This window comes from Setaria italica, chromosome IV (assembly GCF_000263155.2).
Source record: "Setaria italica strain Yugu1 chromosome IV, Setaria_italica_v2.0, whole genome shotgun sequence".
Taxonomy (NCBI): Eukaryota; Viridiplantae; Streptophyta; class Magnoliopsida; order Poales; family Poaceae; genus Setaria; species Setaria italica.
The window spans coordinates 9,527,908-9,547,940 of NC_028453.1; the positions used below are offsets into that span (position 1 = coordinate 9,527,908).

The window sequence follows — 20,033 nt, forward strand, 5'->3', positions numbered from 1 at the left end:
CACACAGATGTCACGGAATCATACTTCGGTTCCTTTTCTCCCAACTGGTAATTTCTAGCACGAATGTCGACACGCGATCATGCTCGCAGTTGCAGGCACAGGCGCTCGTGCGGTGCACAGGGTACCACCACGAGACAGAACAGGCAGCCGCCGGCCAACATGGCGCGGTCACTTCTCGGATCTGCTTCCGCCGGCCGGCCGTCGGCGGATCAGCCCCCCGGGACGGGGTTTCCGTTGAACATGTCGCACCGCCGGCGCACCTCCCCGTCCCGCCCCGTCTTGACGCCCATGACGCCGAGCTTCACGATGGCGCGCGCGAAGTCGGCGAAGAAGGCCGTCTGGTTGGCGGCGTAGCGCTGCACGAATGGCCGCGTCCGGGGATCGGTCCAGAGCTCCTGGTCCGTGCTGAGCAGGCCCAGGCCGCGTTGGAGGTTGACGAAGTACATGTTGTCGAACTTGCCCGGCGTCATGACGTCGTTGAACACCGCGATGGTCGGGTCCCGCTGGTAGTTCCTGCACGCGTCATGCAGCCCCTTGGCGTACGCCGGGTTCATGGCCGGGTCGTGCGGCGCCGGCGCGGCGCCGCCACCCTTGTTGCCCCGGCGGAAGATGCGGTCGGCGAACTCGGCGCAGTGCGCGAACCCCAGCGTGTGCGCGCCGGAGAGCGCGACGAGCTCCTGCACCGTGAACCCCTTGGCGGCGAACATGGCGACGAGGCGTGGCACGGTGGAGTTGGCGAGCGGGAGCTCGGCGTCGGGCGCGGCGGAGGACGAGGCGAGCGCGTCCTTGCGTCCCAGGCGGAGCGGGTAGAAGGGGCCCCCGGTCATGGTGACGAGGTCCCGGGCCGCGATGGCGAGCACGTCGGCGCAGGACACGACGCCGGGGCACGCGAGCTCGAGCGCCGTCTTGGCGCGCGCCACGGCCTCGAAGGCGTCCCCCGGGAGCGACTGGCTCTGCGCGGCGTCGCGCTCGGACCGGGCGAACGCGGTCGGGGACACCAGCACGGACGCGTCGCAGCCGCTGACGAAGCAGTCGTGGAAGAAGACGCGGAGCACACCCGCCGCGGTGGTCGGGTGCGAGAGCTGCTTCTGGGAGACCACGTCCGTCACGATCCGCTCCGCGCGCGGGCACGTCTTTCTGTAGTAGTTCGGCACCAGCTTGGCCTCCGTCACCATCGCCGCGTCGATGACGAGGAGGAGGAGGAAGAGCGCCGATGTGTGCAAACGGTGAGTGTCCATAGCTTCGCGGTGTGAGATTTTTTTTTCAGTGCACTTGGTGTGATCTTGAGTTGAAGAGGCAGAAGGGTTCTTGAATGGAGGCCAGTGGATGTGAGCGAATGGAGGGGGAGATAACCGCGGGGAATGGTCTTCGTGGCTGGGGGTGCCGCGCATGGTTTAATCACTCGTCAGAAGAAAACTGAATACGAGAAATCAAACCAAAAAAAAGAGATGTTTCCTTCGGACTTCGGTGTTTACCGACCAGAGTCTAGAGTAAATGGCATGCCCTGACGTTTGCTTGACATTCAATCACTTGTTCAGCATTTCAAGTAGAGAATTTGATTGGTTACTTTCGTGTAGCTGATGGCGACTTGGCGAGCGATCTCCTTTCAGCGCTAGGAGAAAATCGAGGCAATTTTATGTTGGACGATGCAACACAAGCCATAATAGTCACACTTCAGACTGAGACACAAGCATCCTGTCTGCAAATGCCACAAGTTCATCCTGGTGCTAGCAACAACAGTGGTCCAACAAGTTCTGCATTCCAAGTTTCAAAATCCACGTCTCCTGACGTATTCTGATGGCTTATGCTGAAGGGAACATTATGAGATCAATGAAGGCATCATTTGTTAACAGTTAACTTCAGAGTTTTACAGAAAACGCAGCCTACCTACATCACTAAACACAAGCACCAGCCGTGCCACGGTAATGCACACGAACGAATTTCGTATTTACATCAGGGGAGTAGTATTTACAGTAGTCGTTAGCCAATCAAAACAATAGACACCCACAGATTCTTGTGACAAACGAATATATAGCTACCCTACGGTTCGCAGCACATAGAACCTTACACAAGCTACAAAGGTCATCAGAGAATATATCCTCTTAATCTCACTCCCATGCATCATGGAGTAGAGAGCAGGGGCCCTCTAGATCCAATGCGAAGAGCAGCAAGCCAGCAACTAGCCAGTGAACGCTTCAGAACATAAGCTAAAATGAATTACTTTACACCATGCCTCAATTCTCAGGCTCACATATGATCTTTACAGGAAATAATAAGAGTGGTATTAAAGATGGGGTGGGGGCTTCAATTGAGTGAAGCGAAGGGGGCAACCTACAAAAACATCAAAAGAGAAGAATCAGCTGGGAATAATGCATACAAAAAAAATAGAATAGCTACAGAACATATAATACATTGCTCAGCATGACTTTCTCCTGTCAAGTTTAAATGGAATGTTCAACCATTTCTTCCTTGGGAACCGCTCTTTTGGTTTCTTTTCGCTTGAATTATCATCTTCACTACCGTATCCCTCCATACAGTGATCCTTCACTTTCTTTTCCTTCTGATGATGCTTTTCTGCATCATTTTTGGGCATTTTTGAAGGTGATTTTGCTTTATTCCTGCTAGAACTCCGTTTTAGAGGTGGATTGTTGGTGTAGGAAGCATGGATTTCATTCCTCTCCTTCAGAAGCTGGTCGATCTACAACAGCTCATGAGGAGTTAGAATATTGTTGAAAGTGAACAATGGTTACTACTAGTAAGACGAAGCCTAAACTCCCAAGTGAAAAATAACTATACTTCAAAAATAGATGTACCGTTTGCATTTCTTGTGTGTATTTGCTAGTCATTTCAGTGAACTTTGCCAAAACCTGAAAATCTCAGTGTTTAAGAATGATTTCCTTCAAAATCGCATATGCAAGGAAAGGATCTGACCAGGGTGAAACAATAGAAGACAAGTTTAGCACATACCTCCCTATACTCTGACTCAAATTTGGACAGCTCAGCTCGTTTTGTGAGTATTTTTGCTTCTACACTTCTCAGCATCTCCTTTTCAGCAGGGAACGATTCACCACACACTACCTCTATAGTATAATTTGCACTCTTGAAGAAATTGTCACCTGAGAGAAGGGTTTAAGAAGTTTCGCACTGCCTCAATTAATTAGAATTGCAACAGTGAACAAAGTGATATACCATAGACAGCAAAAAAGTGGGTTCCAGGTTTCAGCTCATGTATGTCACATGGTTGAAAGCTATCCAATCTTTTAAAGAATGCACCATCAGAATCCTTTGCAGCAGCTGCCTGAAAGTAATTGGAACTTTTTAAAGGGGGAAGATCCACAAAAGGAGAACTTAGACAATGGAATAAAACCCGATCAATCTTGTAAACTCACCAAGTTATTTTGTTCAAAACGGTACACAGGGAAGCCAAGGAAATACATCCCTGCAGCAGTAACCTTTCCAGTTTTCACACTGTCTTCCTGCAACAGGCTGAGCATTAGATGAAACATACTCAAGCCATAACACATAATCTTAATAATTCATCACATCTTGGATGACACGAAGGTCAACAATGTGGAAACATATTTCAATCATTACACAGTTGTACAGTAACTCCACCAGAATTCTCAAGCTTATTGGTAAAGTTGTAATGATTGTGCTATGATGTGCCACGTCTAGAGTCACTAAAAGGTAATCTTACTAACATGAATAAACTACAACCTCATTTTACTCACAGTAATGTATAAATACTGTTGTTTTATTTCTCAGTGTGTTATAGAAGACCTTAGTATGATATGATTATACAAAAATAAGGTTCCAACACATTTCTTCTTTTTTAATTTTCAGTCAGGAACAGGTTAGGAACAAAAGAAAAGAAGAATCCGGTACACATACCTGCAGTGCAAGACTCAGCCCGCCATTTTCTTCAAGTTCAAAATAAAGCAACTGAAATTGAACGAAGAAAACATATGAAATATAAGGACAGGTGGATGCTTTCACGGGCGCGTATGTTTCTCAGATAACTGAATGTGTGTGGGGTGTGTGTTTGTATGGCTATTTTGGCCTTTTTTTCCTTCTATTTTAATGCAATGGTATGCAGTTCTCCTGCGTATTCGAGAAAAAAAAAAGGACAGGTGGACGGAACAAATCCTATGTGTGTTAAAAGTAGCACATCCAGTCCAAATGGTTGCATACAAGTATTTAGATTTTAGAATTGTCTCATAGAAATGATAGCAGTAGAATTAGCCTCCATGATTTTCACTATCATGTTAGGATCAAAGCTGTGTACTGGAGACAGTTTGATGTTCAAGACAGCACCCATTTTGGAAAAAGGGGTGGTAACTAGTAGGTCATACCGTAAATTTATGAGCAGTCACGTCATATTTGAATAAAAGAATTCAGCTTAATGAAAATATGTTGTAATTCTAAACAATAAAAGTAGAATCATAAAAGTACGATATAGGAGAATAACATGGGAAATTTCTCAAGTTTACTCATGGTATCATTAACTTCGCTCACACTTTTGATGCCTAGCGAAATTCGAACTTATAAACCAGCACAAGTTGCTGGAAACTACCAGAAAGCCTGCTATGGAGCTAAATCCTGAAACCTGGCTTAACCTTAACTTCAAACTAGCCAAACAGCCCACAAAGTCATGTGGATAGATTTAAAAATACAGTTGCATTATGTATAAAACTCTAGTGCCAGTAGTTTTGATTGGCAGTCTGGTTGTACTGGTTAACAACTACAACAGCTCTAAGATGAGGTTCAGATTTTCTCTCAATTAATGAAATAAGTTCTTGGTGTTTCTTTCTCCCCCCTCTAATTTTAGTGTTATTGAGATCCGTCACGTTGAGAAATACTCCCCCCCCCCCCTCTCTATAGATTCCTGACATAATCCAATGGAAGGCCTGCATTTCATTGAAAAGGCTCTACAGCGTAAGGCCCTAAATAGAACATCTAACCCAAACTCCCCATGCCAACACATCATTTAAGTTCAAAGTTCCATACCATTTCAGCCACTGTTGGTTCAAAATTTTATTATGCCTTTTTCATTTTACATGCACAAATAGGGTGTTGACCTAGTAATTCAATGATATATACAACTTCATATTAGATATAAACATCCAAATATAGTATCTAGCCAGTCATATGTGTGGGGTTGGATGCTAGTCTGTTAGTATCACAACTTCAAAACATTTAAAATTTAACCAAACAAACCACATGGAAAGATAAATATTAGAAAAGGAAAACAAAGGATATGGGAACACCAGGACCACATGTACTTAAATATAGCAGATAAATAAAAAAACATTTGGTTGCGAACCTTGAATTTGCTTTTATCGTTTGAGTGAACGCGGCAAACTAGCCCCATTTTCGCTTGTTTCTCGGTTATGTCCACAGAATAGAAATGGGCTGTTTGCTTTTCCACCTGGCCACATGTGACAATTAAGCATTTAATATAAAAAAGGAAGAAAGGAACATTGCAGACAACTGGCTGCCAACCTTTCTCTGCACTGAGCTTCCTAGCTGGAGCTGAGAAACCATAACCGAGCCATTCAATGCCTCCTCCAAAACGGTTGCTGAAACAGTTGTTTTAATTGGCACGCCAAGCTTACTGCATGTATTGCAAACATGATCATATGATAGCACAATACAAACTAGCAAACAATTGAAGAAATATTGGATTATTTACAAGGTTTACCTAAAAAGAGCTGCAAACACGGTGTTTACAGTGTTGAGACTCGATAGGTCCAGCTCCAACTCCTGACTATCAGATTCGATTGCCTAAAGAAAATGCAAAACGTGACAAAAAAAAATCAAATACAACTAAAACACACCCAATGTTGAGTGAATTACCTCGAATCCTGATGTATCGTACTGCCGCCTCTTATCGGGATCTGACAGGATGTTGTAGGAGAATGTGACCTCTTGGAACCTGTCAGATGCGACGGGGTCATCGCCATTCTTGTCCGGATGGTACCTGCCGCAATTTACCAGAAGAAACAGCAAAATGAGTGCTTCAATCCAACATCAGGCTGCTGCTGTGCAGACTGCAGACCAGCAAATGTTCAGACGAATAGTCGCAAGTCGCAACTGATGATAGGGGTAACCAAAAGTGCCCAAGCATAACTGGAAACTCCACAAAGTGCACACGCAACCCAGGCGGCATAATTCGCCAAAAATGTGCCTGGTTTCGCGCAAATTTCGAACAAAATATTTCCAGCAAACTCCTCACGGGACGGGGAAAACAACAAAAGCAGCACAGGCGCCTAAATCTGAGCGGGAAGTGGCGGCCTTACTTGAGCGCCATGCGTCGGAAGGCGCTCTTGATCTCCTGGTCGGTGGCGCTGCGGCCCACCCCGAGCACCTCGTACGGGTCCCTCCTCTGCGCCGCCCCACCCGCGGCAGCCGCCGCGGAGGCGGCCGAGTCGCCCTTCTCCGACTTGAACGACCCGAACCTGGACCCCGCCATGGCCTTCCCTCCTCGTCACCGCACAGCAGCAAGCCGCCACCAAACCTCAAACCCCCCGCACAGCAGCCGCGCGCCCTCGGATCTCACCGCGGCGGGGCGTCCAAAATCACGGACTCCCACACGCGGCCCCCTCCCGAGCACCAGCGGCGGCTGCTGAAAACGGAGCCTACAGCCGCTCCATGAGCCTCCTCCCCTCGCCGGACCCTCGGCGGCGGCGGAGCGCTCAACTAGTCGTTGAGGCCGACGGACTCGGAACGGGAGGAGGCCACGCGAGTCGCGAGGTGAGGTGGCCGGCGAGCTGGGAGGACTTGAGGTGAGGTGAGGTGGGCCGGTGGGGGAGGTGGCGTATTAGGTGTACCTCTCGTGGCGGGGCCCGCGGCTCAGTGGGCGTTGGTAGTGGCAGGCTCCGCCGAGCTGGGCCTCGTACCGGTGGGCTCCGCCGCCGGGGGACGAGGCGACGGTCCGGATCCGCTCTGCGCGGGCGCGGTGGTTAAGAGCAAAGTTTCTTTAAAAAAAATTCTTCCCAAAATTAAATTATGTATGGTGTACTTTTTCCAAAATTTGCTTTCCCCAAAATCATATCATCCCAAGCAGATCTCCAACAACTAGCCCACAATATTTCCAGAGCAACTGGACCCATTCACATGGGTATAATGGACTTTACACAGCAAGACCTTCTGTTTCCGGAGCTGGATCTGTGCATTTTGCCAAACATGTGGATAGCTCTGGTATTTTTTTTAGAGTTGGTGGAGTGGAGCTGCAATGTGGTGGAGTTGGTGGAGTGGAGCTTAAAAATTTGGAGTGAAGTGCTGCCAAACACCCCCTAAATCACGTCATCATAATTAGGCCCATCAGTTGGACAGCCCACCTCCCCTCATGCAGATCACCTCCCCCTCTCTGTGATCTCGTGCGCTGCCGCCGGGAGACTCTCGTCGCCCCTCCCAGCCGCCGCCGCCCTACCTAGAAAATACCTATCCCTACGATCTCCAACTCCAATTGGAGGTAGGCAAAACGGAATCGTAATGAGTCGTGATCTCGTGCGCTGCCGCCAGGAGACTCTCATCGCCCCTCCCAACCGCCATCGTCCTACCTAGAAAAACCTATCCCTACGATCTCCAACTCCAATTGGAGGTAGGCAAAACGGAATCGTAATGAGTTGTGATCTCGTGCGCTGCCGTCGGGAGACTCTCGTTGCCCCTCCCAGCCGCCGCCGTCCTACCTAGAAAAACCTATCCCTACGATCTCCAACTCCAATTGGAGATAGGCAAAACGGAATCGTAATGAGTCGTGATCTCGTGCGCTGCCGCCAGGAGACTCTCGTCGCCCCTCCCAGCCGCCGCCGCCCTACCTAGAAAAACCTATCCCTACGATCTCCAACTTCAATTGGAGATAGGCAAAACGGAATCGTAATGAAATGAGTCGACGAAGCTTTCTCATGAATCAGGCGAATGGATCAGGTGCGCATGCGGGGGAAAGGAACCGTGGGGGTGATTGGGCGAGGAGAGACCCCGCACAAATATGTGGGGCGTCGGTCTCTCGATTCGGGATGGCAAAAAGATGCGGTATATTAAGGTATTAGGGGTAATTTAAGGGATCTATTGAAGTTGCTCTAAACCGGGCGGTAGGATGGTGGCGGTGGGCCCCGCGCAGGCGTGCACGTGAACGGCAGTTGGGTCTCTGTCTTGTGGGGCTTGAATGTCAGTGAGTTGAACTACCAGGCCTCGTAGCTTCCGTTGCGTTCTGCTCTGCGGGGCCAGGAGAGCTGGTGGATGGTGACAGGTGAACCCGGAGAGCTTGGGATTAAGGTAGTGGGCCCCACAGGCAGTGGCTACCCCACCACCAAGCTGCGATTGCACACTACCGTATGATCTTTTTGTTTACGTGGAGTGTAATTTTGTAAGCAATAAGGAGCTTGCAGCTCTTTTGTTTATCACTTGCCGTTGTCTGCACTTGCACGGCTGCGTTGCACCTGACCTGCATTTGAGGATTCTTGGGAAACAGACAGGGCCAAACAAAAAGAAAAGACCCCTCCAAAAGAAAATGAAAAGAAAAGAAAATGTAAAGCACCTTGTCTCCACTATTGTTTTCCCAGACATTCTGAAGCAGCAGAACTACAACTACCATTAAAAAATCATGTCAGATGTGATCTGACAGCACTTTCTTCACTTGATGCTATGTTCAACACTGGAAGCAAAGATGATAGTACTGGATCATGACTCATGAGTGGTTAAAGGTTCACTCCAAAATACAAAAGTGGCGGTTACTTGTCGGAGAAAGGTCAAAAAGTTGGACTTTCACACCAGATGTTCCCAGCAACACAAGGCTCCTAGATTTAACCCATGAAAGCGCATTACATTACAACACAACAAAACTTCTAGCTGCAGCCGATGACGCCGGTACTTAAACTTCATGTGAGCATGAAGCAAGACACCCAGCCAATCAGATCACACGGCAGCATGGTATGGCACATTGCTGTGCTTCAATTCAAAGCATGAAGTACCAAACGTCCATCAAGGATCCACATCTTGTCCTTCCAAAGCTCCCAAGTTTCCACAGTTTTAAGTCTAGACATCCGCATCAAGCAGGTGGGTCGGCAAAGCTCAGCTTAAGCTTGCAACCTGCAACAATGGTGATTGAGAGAACTGGGCGAATCAAACACAGCAGGACCTTTTAAACACTGTGAGCTAATGCCTGCTCTGAAAGTCACAAGCCACCCCATCAGGCACGAGAGATCCCGTGCATTAGAAAGTCGAAGGGACCGTGTGCATACAATAGGTTGGGTCCACACTGTTCACCATTTTCTTCAATGTGTAATGGGCATGATATATTTCAGTAAGTCGCTAGAGCCATTGCTCTGATTCTTGTTGGAACTTCTTTAGCTGGCCGTATGTCTTGATAAGTAGATAATCTCCATTCTTCTGCTTGTCGTTGGAACTTCTTAGTTGGAAGTAATGAGTTTGCATGTAGGGAGATTAATATAACCCAATACAGTAGAGCTGGAAGCTCCCCAATTGCAAAACTTGAAATATCAGGATGGAACTATGCATTCTGCTTTTCATTGAACCTCAGCTTTGCAAAATCCTTTTGCTGCAAGTGCTGTTGAAAGGTTTTGCAACCTCTTATCAAAATAGCAACAGCCATTAATGATGCCTACAGAGGAAAACAAACATCCCAGGAAACGGTTCAATAGACTATCACAATGTGCAACAGTTAGGTATGAACTTTCACATAGTCATCAGGGTCCTTTTGCCATGAAAGACAAAGTTCAGCATAAACAAACAGTTATAGCATGGGGCGCATGATTTTCCTTCTACACTGTCCACAATTAAAAAAAAGGGTGGGGGGGGACCATAAATCCCAACCATCAACAACCAGACAGAGAAGTTACCACAAAAAATGAAAGAAAGAAGAAAAAAAACTAGGCAGAGAATATTGAAGCAGTTGATCAAATCAATACAGTCAAAAGTCCAGCTACTTTGCAACTCCTTTTAAAATGCGAAACTGGAAGCGCAATTTGTTATGCAAGAACTATTTCTATCGTTTCCTTAACTGGACAATAAGAAAGTATGAAGCAACCTCTTCAATACAAAGTTAATGCCTATATTAGCCACTTCTATAAGTGCAGCCGTGCAGGCTGCACATACAAAGTGTCAATTTAGAACAACCAGCATTTGTTCAGTTTTGTAAAGAAAATAAGTAAATACTAACTCATTAAGCAGAGCAACTTATGTCACATGGGTGATGAGACAAGAGTTGACAGTAATAGAAGCATATCCAACTTGAGGTATGAAATTTCACGAATTGTTTCATAATGGGAGTGAGCAATGTTGTTAGTTATAAGTCACAAACCTTAAACTACTGCTGAAGCTTTTCTCCAACACAATAGTAACTTGCTAGAGGACAGGCAGCATTGGGAACCTTGCTTTTCTCACCTCCCATCTTTTTGGTACATGTTTGGCAAAGCTTCCCATGAGTTACAAAAAGACAATTCAAATCAAATTTCAGATCATCTGGGATCTTATTATTTAGATGAATATATGCCTTCTCCCTGGTACATGTTGCAGGAACCCAACCCATAGCCTTTGTAATGCGAAGTACCTATTTGCAGAAAATATATTCACTGTTAAATATACATGATACACCTGAACTGGGGCATAGACTAGATATGACAATGATAAATGGCAAATGAATATTCGCGTACATGAGTATCCACTGGAAAATCATCTTTCTGAAGATAGAACATCAGCACGCATGCCACCTGCCATACGACTGATATATTAGAAAACGCATCAATATGTGCTTGCTTACTCCAGCAGCCTACAATGACAGGAAATCGTCCAACTAAAAAGAATGTATTAACCAGCTCATAGCACATCACAAGCAGATTGTGCATCATAGACATTTCTAAGTAAAACATTATTTTCATTAGTTTCAACAAGGAAGTTTGAGTTCCTTCCTCATGGGGTTATAAACTCTAAAACGATGACACTGACAACACGGGAAACTAACTACCGTTAATCACAAAAAGTTAAAAGTAGCACTGTACTCTGAACCTTGAACAAGGTACACATCATCAGCTGAAAACTCAGCCACCTGTTTTTGTTAGACATTCATTGCAAGACAAAATTGGTTGTTGGTGGCAACCACCAGCCACATCAGTAGCTGTCCAAGTGTTTAACCAATCTAACATAAATTGCTTCTATAAGGTGCAAGACTACTTTTCCTTTCCTTAAATGAGATACTATTTTTTTAACAGTAAATATTCCAATCACAAGAAGCTGGAATCTCCTGAGTTTTTCCTCTTTTAGCACCATACCATCAACATTATTGCTTTTCTTTGCATTTGCAGCCTTCACTGAAAACATGGAAATCAAGCTAAATAGCTTGAAAGAATATGAAAAGAAGGCCAAGCGGAACATCCTGCATTACCCTTCTATCATTATCTCGTGCCTCACATCACTCATCAGCTAACCACTATATTTAAGACTTCAGTAACATCTCATCAGGTCATATTTACATCAAATCAAATTATGTGAAACATTCATACATAGAACATCATTTCATTGTTTTGAACTGTTCGAGTTCCCGTACATAGAACAAAGTCCAAACACAAATGCCAACAACTCCAGCAGCTTAAGGAAAGGTACACACCATCAACAACAAGCTTTCGGTCACCTGTTTCTGTTGGCCATTCATTGCAAAATGAAATTGATTGTCAGTGGCTACCACCAGCCACATTAATATTTGAACTTCAAACAAAACATATATTGCTTCCATAAAGGCTCATGCCTTCCTTTTAAAAAACGGAGATTTGCTAATCATTTTGTGCATTTGTAGAAAAATACATTAAGATTTTTTGCACGATTATTTTCATATATTAGGAGCATCTAATACTAAATTAACTCTAGAGATACAAAATTGCATGAAAAGTAATAATCAAGCATTCTTAAAGTATGTTTTTGTAATATAGGATATCATGTCCTCTATCACGTGGAGAATAAAAATAGACAAATCTCATTAGGGGACAGATTGGGCAAATGAAATAGTATAGGTGAGCAAATTGAGTGATTTTTTCCCAGGGGTCAAAGGACAAAATGGATTTCTCGGGTGTAGTACAATAGACCTTTTCTGTCACAAGAAGAATGGAAATTTGTATTTTAGATTTCTTTAGAAAAATTATGGCATCAGAACTACTCCTTTTATGCGCATTTGCAACCTTCGCAACAGAAAAATCAAGTTAAATGCCCAGAGAAAGGCCCTACAAAGCCCTGCATCGCCCCTCAGACGGCCATCTCATGCCTCTCATCACTCATCGGCTAACAACTGCCCCTCAAAGTTGAAGGTTTGTTCAACGAACTCTCACCAGCCCACCTTTACAACTAATCAAAAGCAATATTTTACTTCATGCATGGCATGCAACATCCCTTTGAACAAGATATTCAGTTTATTGAAAACTGAAAAGAGCAAGAAAGTGGTCAGACTCACGGTCTTTGGCCCGATTCCTTTGAACAGCGATAGCTCCCTCTTCACCTCATCCACCGACAGCTCCCGCAGGTACTCGAGGCAAATCTTGCCCCTCTGCTCCCTCACGCCCCTCAGCATCGCCCGTATCCTCGCTGCCTTCGTCGCCGCCAGCCCGCCGCACCGGATGGCGTCCTCCAGCCTCGTCCCCTCCTCGTCCACCACCTCCATAAACAAATCGGGAAGGATGAAACAGACATTTAGTGTCCGGAGGTTGTAGAACCTTCACGAAGGGGAAGCTAGCGGGCAGCTGTCAACTGGCCGCTAGTAAGTACTCCTAGGTAGCACTCACCTGGTCCCAGGAGGGGAATGCGGCCTTGAGCGACGCGAAGGCGCGGCGGGAGATGACCTCGGTGGTGTTCTGGGAGAGGAGGGTGGTGACGAGCCCGTCGAGTACGGTGGGGGACGGAGGCGGAGGGTCACCGTCACCGCTGCCATCCTCTGGCGAGCGGCCACCAAGGCGGAGGCGGCGGAACGGCGCGAACTCCTCGGGGAAGCCGTGGAACGCGAGCAGCGCGTCGCGGACGGCCAGGCATTGCGCCGGGGAGGGGGAGGCGTGGGACGGGTAGGGTTCCGGCGAGGTGTCGCGCGTCGCCGGCGAGGCCGGAGCCTTCCGCTTGGGCTTCCGGGGCATCGTGGAAAAAAGCGGTTGCGGCGGCCGCGGGCGCCGGCGAGTCCGGTGGAGTAATGGGCGTGGGCGTGGACTGGGCCGGATTTTAGTTTGAGCCTGTGAGCTGAAGACAACCAAAAGTGAGCAGCCTCCTGCTGGGGACCTTGTGATGTATTATGGGCCATTCTGGAGGAAACCTTTTGGGCCGAGAGAGAAAAGGCTGCGGTTTTCGGGCCATGCGCAATTTGCCGCCCAGAAAAAAGCTTTGGTTCGTCATCATCGTGCTTTCCTTGCCATCTCGGAGACTTTCCTCGCCATCGTGCTTTCTTTTCCTCTAAGCAGCGGCCAGCCCACTCGAAAGGATAACGCATTATCGCAGCCCAGACCTTTTGCACTGCTCGATAAATGTTCTCCCTTTTTCTCATATGGGAAAAGGAAAGGGGAGACAAAAGGGATATGGTTATATGGATCTGCAAGTTGAAGTGTTGAACATTCGCGGATCTTGTCACGATTTTTTCCGAAATCATATCCATATACGAGCACACTTAAATACATGAATACACGCACACAATCATATCTATATAAGCAGTTTTAATATACTAAGCCGACTGATCCTCGATATTGATGAAGTCACTACTAGCATCGAAAATGTGAGCACCCGTGCTAAGTCGATGACTCAAACTCGAATAGGCAGTTTTCACTATGAGCGCTCAGTTTGCATGTATATATACTTACATCATGGAAGTTCCACGGGACAAGTACTTGCTTCAAGCTCTTCATTCGAGGAGATTTGTTCATGTATGCACAAAACAACACATTTGACCTCCACCTAATGTATATGTCAATTTGCACACAATGTTGCTTCCTGATTCTTTGACTTTGGCCACAGTATGCATAAGATATGCACTTCACCACAGTTGGTTACAACTGCCAAACTGTTGTACCGAAAGTCTGAACTCTCAACTGAACGTTTGCTGTCAAACTGGAGAAAAGTTATGTTAGTCGATCGCCATTATTCGCCAGTGTCGATGTTCCTACCCCCACGTTCCCTAGCATTTTGGGAGCCTCATGAAATTCGACCAAGCTTCATATCCTTGCGTATTTTCCACACAAATTATTGGAGTAGCTTGGAGACAGACGCTACATTGCTACAATTCTGCTCGAAGACTCGTTAGACAGTGCACAGCCCCCTGACGGTATAGCATCGGAATTCAGAAAACCGCTCGCTCATTCAGGCATGGATCCATCTCGACACGACGACACGTCGGATCAAAAATATTTAGATAGTTTATGCATGCGCCGGCAAGGGACAGATTGCAGAATCTTTTTGCTGGTTAAGAAAAGAAAACAGATTGCTGAAGAGAGCCTGCAGAGTGAAGACAAGTAAGGCAGCTCTAGTATCGATTCCATTACGTTATTGATGAGCTCTTGGCAGAACCAGCAACCCTCTTTGTCAACTGCAACCAATCAAGTAGCCGTATCCGTCGTTAGAAAAGGATCAGGACGTGATGCATCGATGCCAATCCAAACAAACAAACAAATCCTGCGCGAAACATGTACGCAATGCCACAGAGGACTGACAAAGCAATTGTTTATTTGCGCTAACCTGCAGTACGATCAAATAACGCATTCTCTAATTCTGTCTCGCTTTCTCAGATAACGTAGGCTGATAGGCGCCATGTGACTGGATCCGCCCTTGACACCAGCAGCCGTTCGCCGGCGAGGTCACTGCTGAGCAAGTCATCCAGCTGCTGAAGGCTTCCAAGAAGAGCAGGTGTTCGGGGATCTCTTCAGAATACTCTTTTTCCAGCTCCAGTTCCAATTATGCGGCCACTCCTCGCAATATTGTTCAGAGATCTCACCTAGTTCTAAACCTACTGCAGACTGCAGCTGGTAGCAAGTCTTAGTCATCGCCATGCCTCCATTACAAGTGAAGTTATCATGAAAAAGATGACACTGTCACAGTGATAAACAAAACATGCGTCCAACACTAGTGGGCTAGTGGCTGAATTGGAAGTTTGGAACGGACTGCCTGATTGCATGGAGGTAGTGAAGGAGTTGCAGGCTTGCAGCTGGAGCACTAGCTTTGATGCCAATCCTGATTTCACACTCTGGGTGCTGGCTGGGGATTCCACTTTCCTTGCCTTCCAAAAAGGTTATGCACACCACCCTTGAAAGTAGATTCCATTCCAGCGTTTGCTTTGCTTGCCTGAAATCTTGGCCTTGCATGTTGCTTTGTTAACTTGTCATGGCAAGCCTTGGCATGCTCTGGACCGACCATCTGATCATGTCTGGAAAGTACTAAATTTTAAGCATACTTTATTCATTTATTTATCTTTCAAAAACTTAGGAGAACTTTTTATCCGTAGCATTGATCCGTGGCCAAAAGAGACCGAGAAAAAATAGTCTGAAATCTAATGGAATTGTTTGACCTGTTTGGATCGATATATAGAGATAGATGCTTCTCTCCATGGACTGGGAGTGCCTTGCATGCCACCGAACTGCCTGCAACTGTCAGCAAATTCGGTGGCGATGAGTCGATGACAACGACACCTCATATCGTATGCTTAAGATACACCAGTTTTTAAAGGTCTGGAAGAAGCAACTGTTTGGGGTTTTGGGAGGTCCACAACCCAGTGGTACATGGAATAATCGAGCTTTCCAGTTATGAAACCAAAGTCAAATGACAAAACTTTGCATGGTGGGTGTTTGGTTCCAGGGACTAAAGTTCAATTCCTATCACATCGAATGTTTAGATACTAATTAAGAGTATTAAATATAGGTTAATTACAAAACCAATTGCATATATGAAGGCTAATTCGCGAGATGAATTTATTAAACCTAATTAGTCCAGGATTTGACCATGTGATGCTACAGTTAATATTGTGCTAATCATAGATTAATTAGGCTTAATAAATTCGTCTCGCGAATTAGCCACGGCTTATGCAATTAGTTTTATAATTCGTTCACATTTAGTCCTTCTAATTGGTATTAAACATCCGATGTGACCCAAACTAAAAATTAGGGCCTGTTTTCTTGCAGTTGCTAAACTTTAGATGCTAAAAGTTGCTAAACTTTAGCATCTAAAGTTTAGCCAAACCTGTTTTCTTCCACTTGCTAAAAGGCATTGAATGAGAAGGTTAAAGACATGTTTGCCCCTAATGATTGCTACCCTTCTTTCTCTCTCATCTCACTCCTCCCTGGCGCCATTTTTCCTCCCTCCTCCCTGGCGCTATTCTTCTGGTTCGACTGCTCTTGGCGCCAGGAACTTGGCGCCATTTCTTTCCTGGCGCCATGCACCTTCCTGCCCATTTGTTCCATTCCTAGCGCCGTTTAGCCTACTAACGTTGCGTCGATCAATAAAATGGAATGCCACGATGCTGGCAGCCATTTTTTTTATTGAATCAAAAAATTATTGTGCATCCCAAAAATTACATTATTACAACAAAAAAGTAAAGGATCCTATGACCTATTGAACAATCCATCGGCTATCCAATCCCGAAACTGGTTCATGCTTTGATCTTCATATTCATGTTGGGTAGCACCTTCATTTGCTTGAGATGATGGTCCTTCAGAAGGTGTAGCATCGTTTTCTTCATGATCCGCATTCTCAAAATCAACATCACCAATAGCACTCTCTCTAATGAAATTATGAATTGCCATGCAAGCAATAATTATTTGACTTTGCTTTGCCATTGGATAAGATGGTAAATCGCGCAGAATACGCCATTTGTTCTTCAACACCCCAAATGACCTCTCGATGACATTTCTTAATGATGAATGTGCATAATTGAAATGCTCCTTTTTACCTCTGGGAATTCGTCCGGCTCGAAATTCTGGTAGATGATATTTCGTACCCTTGTACGGGGCAAGATACCCAATACAGTTTGCGTATCCAGAGTCGACAAGATAAAACTTCCCTGCACATCAACAGTTCTCGTGTTACATATATCCACAAACATCAAAAGTACTACGTGCAGATAGTTCATAGATGAAGGAAGTACCTTCAGGGGGGTGTGGAAATTTATCGCCATACTTGTCCAATGCATCTTTGAAGACTCTCATGTCATGAACCGATCCAGGCCATCCCGCGACGACAAAGGTAAATCTCATGTCGAAGTCACATATGGCTAACACATTCTGGCTACATTCTGGCTAGTGTACCCATGTCGTCCCGTATGTTGGACAGCCTTATCTGCTGGCACAACAACAGGCACGTGTGTCCCATCTATAGCCCCAATGCAATTGTCAAAGTATGGAGAGAACCGTGCTGACCTCAACTTCGGATGCACAGTACTGAATGTTGGGTCAACTGGTCTAATGATATCCCCTGCTAGTTTGCAAATGCTGTGTAATACTTTGTTGAACTTCCTACTAATTGTGCAAGTAGACCTAACAAAACGGTCTTCGGCTTGCCTCATGCTTTGGGGGGCACCACACATCCACAGGAATAAAGCTAAAGACTCTACTGATGTCATTCTCCTAGTAGACTTTAATCCATAAGACTGTACAAGAAGATTATGAAGCCTATCAAAAACATTCCTATTCATCCTGAACATGTTGTGACAAGATGATCTATTTCCTAAAGTTTTGATAACCCATTCATATCCTGATTCTGTTGGTACCCTATAATCTGATCTGTTCAAATGTGTGGCATAATAGTACATACCGAGGAAACCACCCATTGCAACAAATTCTCTTCTTATCCTTTTCCTCTTCTGAAACCAGTCATCAACATAGTCAAACACATCAACCTGTACATAGAATGAAATAGTCCACAAATCAGCCATGTCATAGTACATACAAAGCATGATTAAAAGTTCTGAACAAGGCAGCCATGAAATTGATCTCAACTAAACAGCCACAAATCACAAGACAAATTTATTAAAAGCTCTAATATGACTACAAACACAACATGACAGATTCATAGTTCTCAACAAATTGTCCACACAAACCACAAATCATAGTTCACACAAATTTATTAAAAGTTCTAACATGACTAGCAACACAACATGACAGCTACAATTCATGGCCGGCCAAAGGTCTTCCCACACTTAGTTTGCAACCATTTGAACCTTGCTTCCTTTGTCGATAGTGTGCCAAAAGCTACCCTGTTAAGTCTATCCCTAAACAACTCCATAGCAAAAAAGTACTCTTCTGACTCTTCTGATGCTCCACACTCCTGTGCCAATAGAAGGCTTGCTCTGAACTCATCTTCTTCTTTGTCATGAGAATGCCTTCTAAATTCCAACTCCAGCTCCTTCTGCTTCAGTTGTTGTTGCAGTTCCATTTCCCTCTGCTTCAACTGCAACTCCATCTTCACCCTCATGGTAGTGTTATCTTCAGAGATCCCCTCATGCATAGTGTCTATGAGGCCCTTGAACATCTTGAAAAAAGGACTTTTACTCTTCTTTTGAGGGCTTGATGCTGTATCATTTGTACTGGTACTCCTTTTCTTGCTGCCATTACTCATAGGGCTCATAGGGCTCTGTTCAGGGTAGTCCTCCACATCAAATTGGAAGTCATCTTCTTCAGGTACCTCCTGCCTATCTTCATCCACATCTCCTGGTATGGTTGTAGTTGATCCATCAACTACATTTTTGTGGTACATCTCATACAGCAGCTCAAGATAGTGAGGTAGGAACTTGCTAAATTTACGGCATTCTGGATACTGCAATCGAATGACACAGGAATTCAGAAACTATATGTACTCCAGGCACAAAACAAAAAGAAATTATCACAAACAACAAAAAAAAACTACCTTGCAGTATTTATCCCACCAGGCTTTACTTGCTGAAATGGCTCCATTATTTTTCCTACCTAATCCTGATTGTTTCATCGCGAAAACGTAAAATTCATATAATTTCTTGCATTGATCCCACCTATTTCTGAATTGCTTCGGTTCATGCCTGATGGTAGTCCTCTCCGCAAATTTGGCAGCTATTTCCTTGAAACCTCTAGAATTGACCACCCCACCTGTTGCATTGCCTATACGGATTTGTTCCACAGCTAATTCGCAAAAAATTCCTGTGTTTAATTCGCTCCAGTTTGCTCTATGACATTTGTTCTACCAGAAAATGAAAAACATAAATACAATTCACAAAAACATGGAGATGCACACTGCACAGTGAGGACAGGATGCTTACATGATGATCCTCCCCAGATTCCTCGTCCAATTGTTCAACATCCTCTGTGTTCATGGATGTAGAATAGGCAGCAGAGGTTGCGCCTCGTCCCAATCTCCCACGAAGATGTTGCCGGATAGGAGGACTTGCATCTGAATATGTAAGATCACAACACTCAGAACCGCAAAGCTTGCAAATCATCAAACCATACAACCAATTCAGTAGGTCTTTACCTGAAGGCGGCGAAGGTGAAGCAGTACCTCGCCTTCCCCGACCACGGCGGCCACCACGTGCAGTGCCACCCCTTCCCCGGCCGATTGGAACACCACCATCGGTCTGACGGGGAGGTTGAAACGAGCCGATCTGAACACCATCGCCGCGTCCTCTTCCAAACTCCAGAATGTCAGTGTATTCATCGAGGTAGGGGAAGGACTCGTCCTGGGAGTTCAGATCAAGATCCTGCATGTTGACCCTCCCAGCCGAGAGAGATGGAGCCGCCCGAGCACGCGACGGGCCTTGGGACATGAACTCCAACTCCTCTGGATCGGGAATGGGCGCAGGAATAGGGAACGAAGGGGCCGCCGAGGATGAAGCACCCTGCGATACCCAATCACGGTATCCGGCCATTGCTCGGAGCTGTTGCGGTGGGGATGGGGTAAGGGGAGTTGGAGGTTGCGGTGACTATGGGGATGGAGCAGGGGCGGCGAGTATGCCGGATCCGGGAGTTGTGGTGGCGAGGATGGCGGATCCGGGGTGGGAGTGGGGGGAGGGGGACGATGGGATGGCGGATCTGGAGTTGGAGTTG

At 45.8% G+C, this 20,033-nt stretch overlaps 5 protein-coding genes across 6 annotated transcripts; all 5 read right to left on the bottom strand.

Annotated features, from left to right (window-relative positions):
- Nucleotides 1–209: 209 nt before the first annotated feature.
- Nucleotides 210–1,238, bottom strand: LOC101779481 (peroxidase 31). The gene has a single exon (XM_004966795.1). The coding sequence runs from the start codon at nucleotides 1,236–1,238 to the stop codon at nucleotides 210–212; it is 1,029 nt and encodes a 342-aa protein (XP_004966852.1).
- A 586-nt stretch (nucleotides 1,239–1,824) lies between these two features.
- On the bottom strand, nucleotides 1,825–6,784 carry LOC101785102 (chaperone protein dnaJ 16). Its single transcript, XM_004965040.4, has 12 exons — nucleotides 6,300–6,784; nucleotides 5,857–5,980; nucleotides 5,702–5,784; nucleotides 5,503–5,614; nucleotides 5,324–5,428; nucleotides 3,892–3,942; nucleotides 3,390–3,476; nucleotides 3,190–3,298; nucleotides 2,968–3,116; nucleotides 2,814–2,867; nucleotides 2,412–2,698; nucleotides 1,825–2,331 (listed from the first exon to the last, which is right to left on the bottom strand). Exons 1-11 carry the CDS (start codon nucleotides 6,470–6,472, stop codon nucleotides 2,417–2,419), a joined length of 1,329 nt encoding a protein of 442 aa, XP_004965097.1. The 5' UTR covers nucleotides 6,473–6,784; the 3' UTR covers nucleotides 1,825–2,331; nucleotides 2,412–2,416.
- A 1,873-nt stretch (nucleotides 6,785–8,657) lies between these two features.
- On the bottom strand, nucleotides 8,658–13,243 carry LOC101785504 (putative DNA glycosylase At3g47830). 2 transcript variants are annotated; one of them, XM_022825729.1, is made up of 5 exons: nucleotides 12,786–13,243; nucleotides 12,458–12,658; nucleotides 10,674–10,730; nucleotides 10,405–10,570; nucleotides 8,658–9,622 (listed from the first exon to the last, which is right to left on the bottom strand). In XM_022825729.1, the coding sequence occupies exons 1-5, from the start codon at nucleotides 13,125–13,127 to the stop codon at nucleotides 9,528–9,530; spliced, it is 861 nt and encodes a 286-aa protein (XP_022681464.1). In that variant the 5' UTR covers nucleotides 13,128–13,243; the 3' UTR covers nucleotides 8,658–9,527. The 2 variants fall into 2 exon arrangements, with proteins under 2 accessions (XP_022681464.1, XP_004965098.1); XM_004965041.2 differs by having other exon boundaries at nucleotides 10,322–10,570; nucleotides 12,786–13,240.
- Nucleotides 13,244–16,473: 3,230 nt separating this feature from the next.
- LOC101786182 (protein ALP1-like) lies at nucleotides 16,474–17,245 on the bottom strand. Its single transcript, XM_004965043.2, has 2 exons — nucleotides 17,108–17,245; nucleotides 16,474–17,023 (listed from the first exon to the last, which is right to left on the bottom strand). The coding sequence occupies exons 1-2, from the start codon at nucleotides 17,214–17,216 to the stop codon at nucleotides 16,566–16,568; spliced, it is 567 nt and encodes a 188-aa protein (XP_004965100.1). The 5' UTR covers nucleotides 17,217–17,245; the 3' UTR covers nucleotides 16,474–16,565.
- An 884-nt stretch (nucleotides 17,246–18,129) lies between these two features.
- On the bottom strand, nucleotides 18,130–19,855 carry LOC105914193 (L10-interacting MYB domain-containing protein-like). Its single transcript, XM_022826068.1, has 4 exons — nucleotides 19,462–19,855; nucleotides 19,250–19,380; nucleotides 18,865–19,170; nucleotides 18,130–18,774 (listed from the first exon to the last, which is right to left on the bottom strand). Exons 1-4 carry the CDS (start codon nucleotides 19,853–19,855, stop codon nucleotides 18,130–18,132), a joined length of 1,476 nt encoding a protein of 491 aa, XP_022681803.1.
- Nucleotides 19,856–20,033: the final 178 nt, after the last annotated feature.

Bases quoted from the DNA above. Each gene is read 5' to 3' on its own strand.
- LOC105914193 (XM_022826068.1), bottom strand. From the start codon at position 19,855: ATGGCCGGATACCGTGATTGGGTATCGCAGGGTGCTTCATCCTCGGCG. The intron at 19,381-19,461 runs GTAAAGACCTAC...TTACATATTCAG, and splicing joins TTCACCTTCGCCGCCTTCAG to ATGCAAGTCCTCCTATCCGG. The intron at 18,775-18,864 runs GTAGTTTTTTTT...ATTCGATTGCAG, and splicing joins GGTGGGATAAATACTGCAAG to TATCCAGAATGCCGTAAATT.
- LOC101779481 (XM_004966795.1), bottom strand. From the start codon at position 1,238: ATGGACACTCACCGTTTGCACACATCGGCGCTCTTCCTCCTCCTCCTC.
- LOC101786182 (XM_004965043.2), bottom strand. From the start codon at position 17,216: ATGAGATTTACCTTTGTCGTCGCGGGATGGCCTGGATCGGTTCATGAC. The intron at 17,024-17,107 runs GTACTTCCTTCA...GTTGATGTGCAG, and splicing joins ATTTCCACACCCCCCTGAAG to GGAAGTTTTATCTTGTCGAC.
- LOC101785504 (XM_022825729.1), bottom strand. From the start codon at position 13,127: ATGCCCCGGAAGCCCAAGCGGAAGGCTCCGGCCTCGCCGGCGACGCGC. The intron at 12,659-12,785 runs GTGAGTGCTACC...TTGTTTATGGAG, and splicing joins CATTCCCCTCCTGGGACCAG to GTGGTGGACGAGGAGGGGAC. The intron at 10,731-12,457 runs GTGAGTCTGACC...GTCGTATGGCAG, and splicing joins AAGGAATCGGGCCAAAGACC to GTGGCATGCGTGCTGATGTT.
- LOC101785102 (XM_004965040.4), bottom strand. From the start codon at position 6,472: ATGGCGGGGTCCAGGTTCGGGTCGTTCAAGTCGGAGAAGGGCGACTCG. The intron at 3,299-3,389 runs GTGAGTTTACAA...AATTACTTTCAG, and splicing joins GTTTTGAACAAAATAACTTG to GCAGCTGCTGCAAAGGATTC. The intron at 2,868-2,967 runs GTATGTGCTAAA...TGAGATTTTCAG, and splicing joins TTGAGTCAGAGTATAGGGAG to GTTTTGGCAAAGTTCACTGA.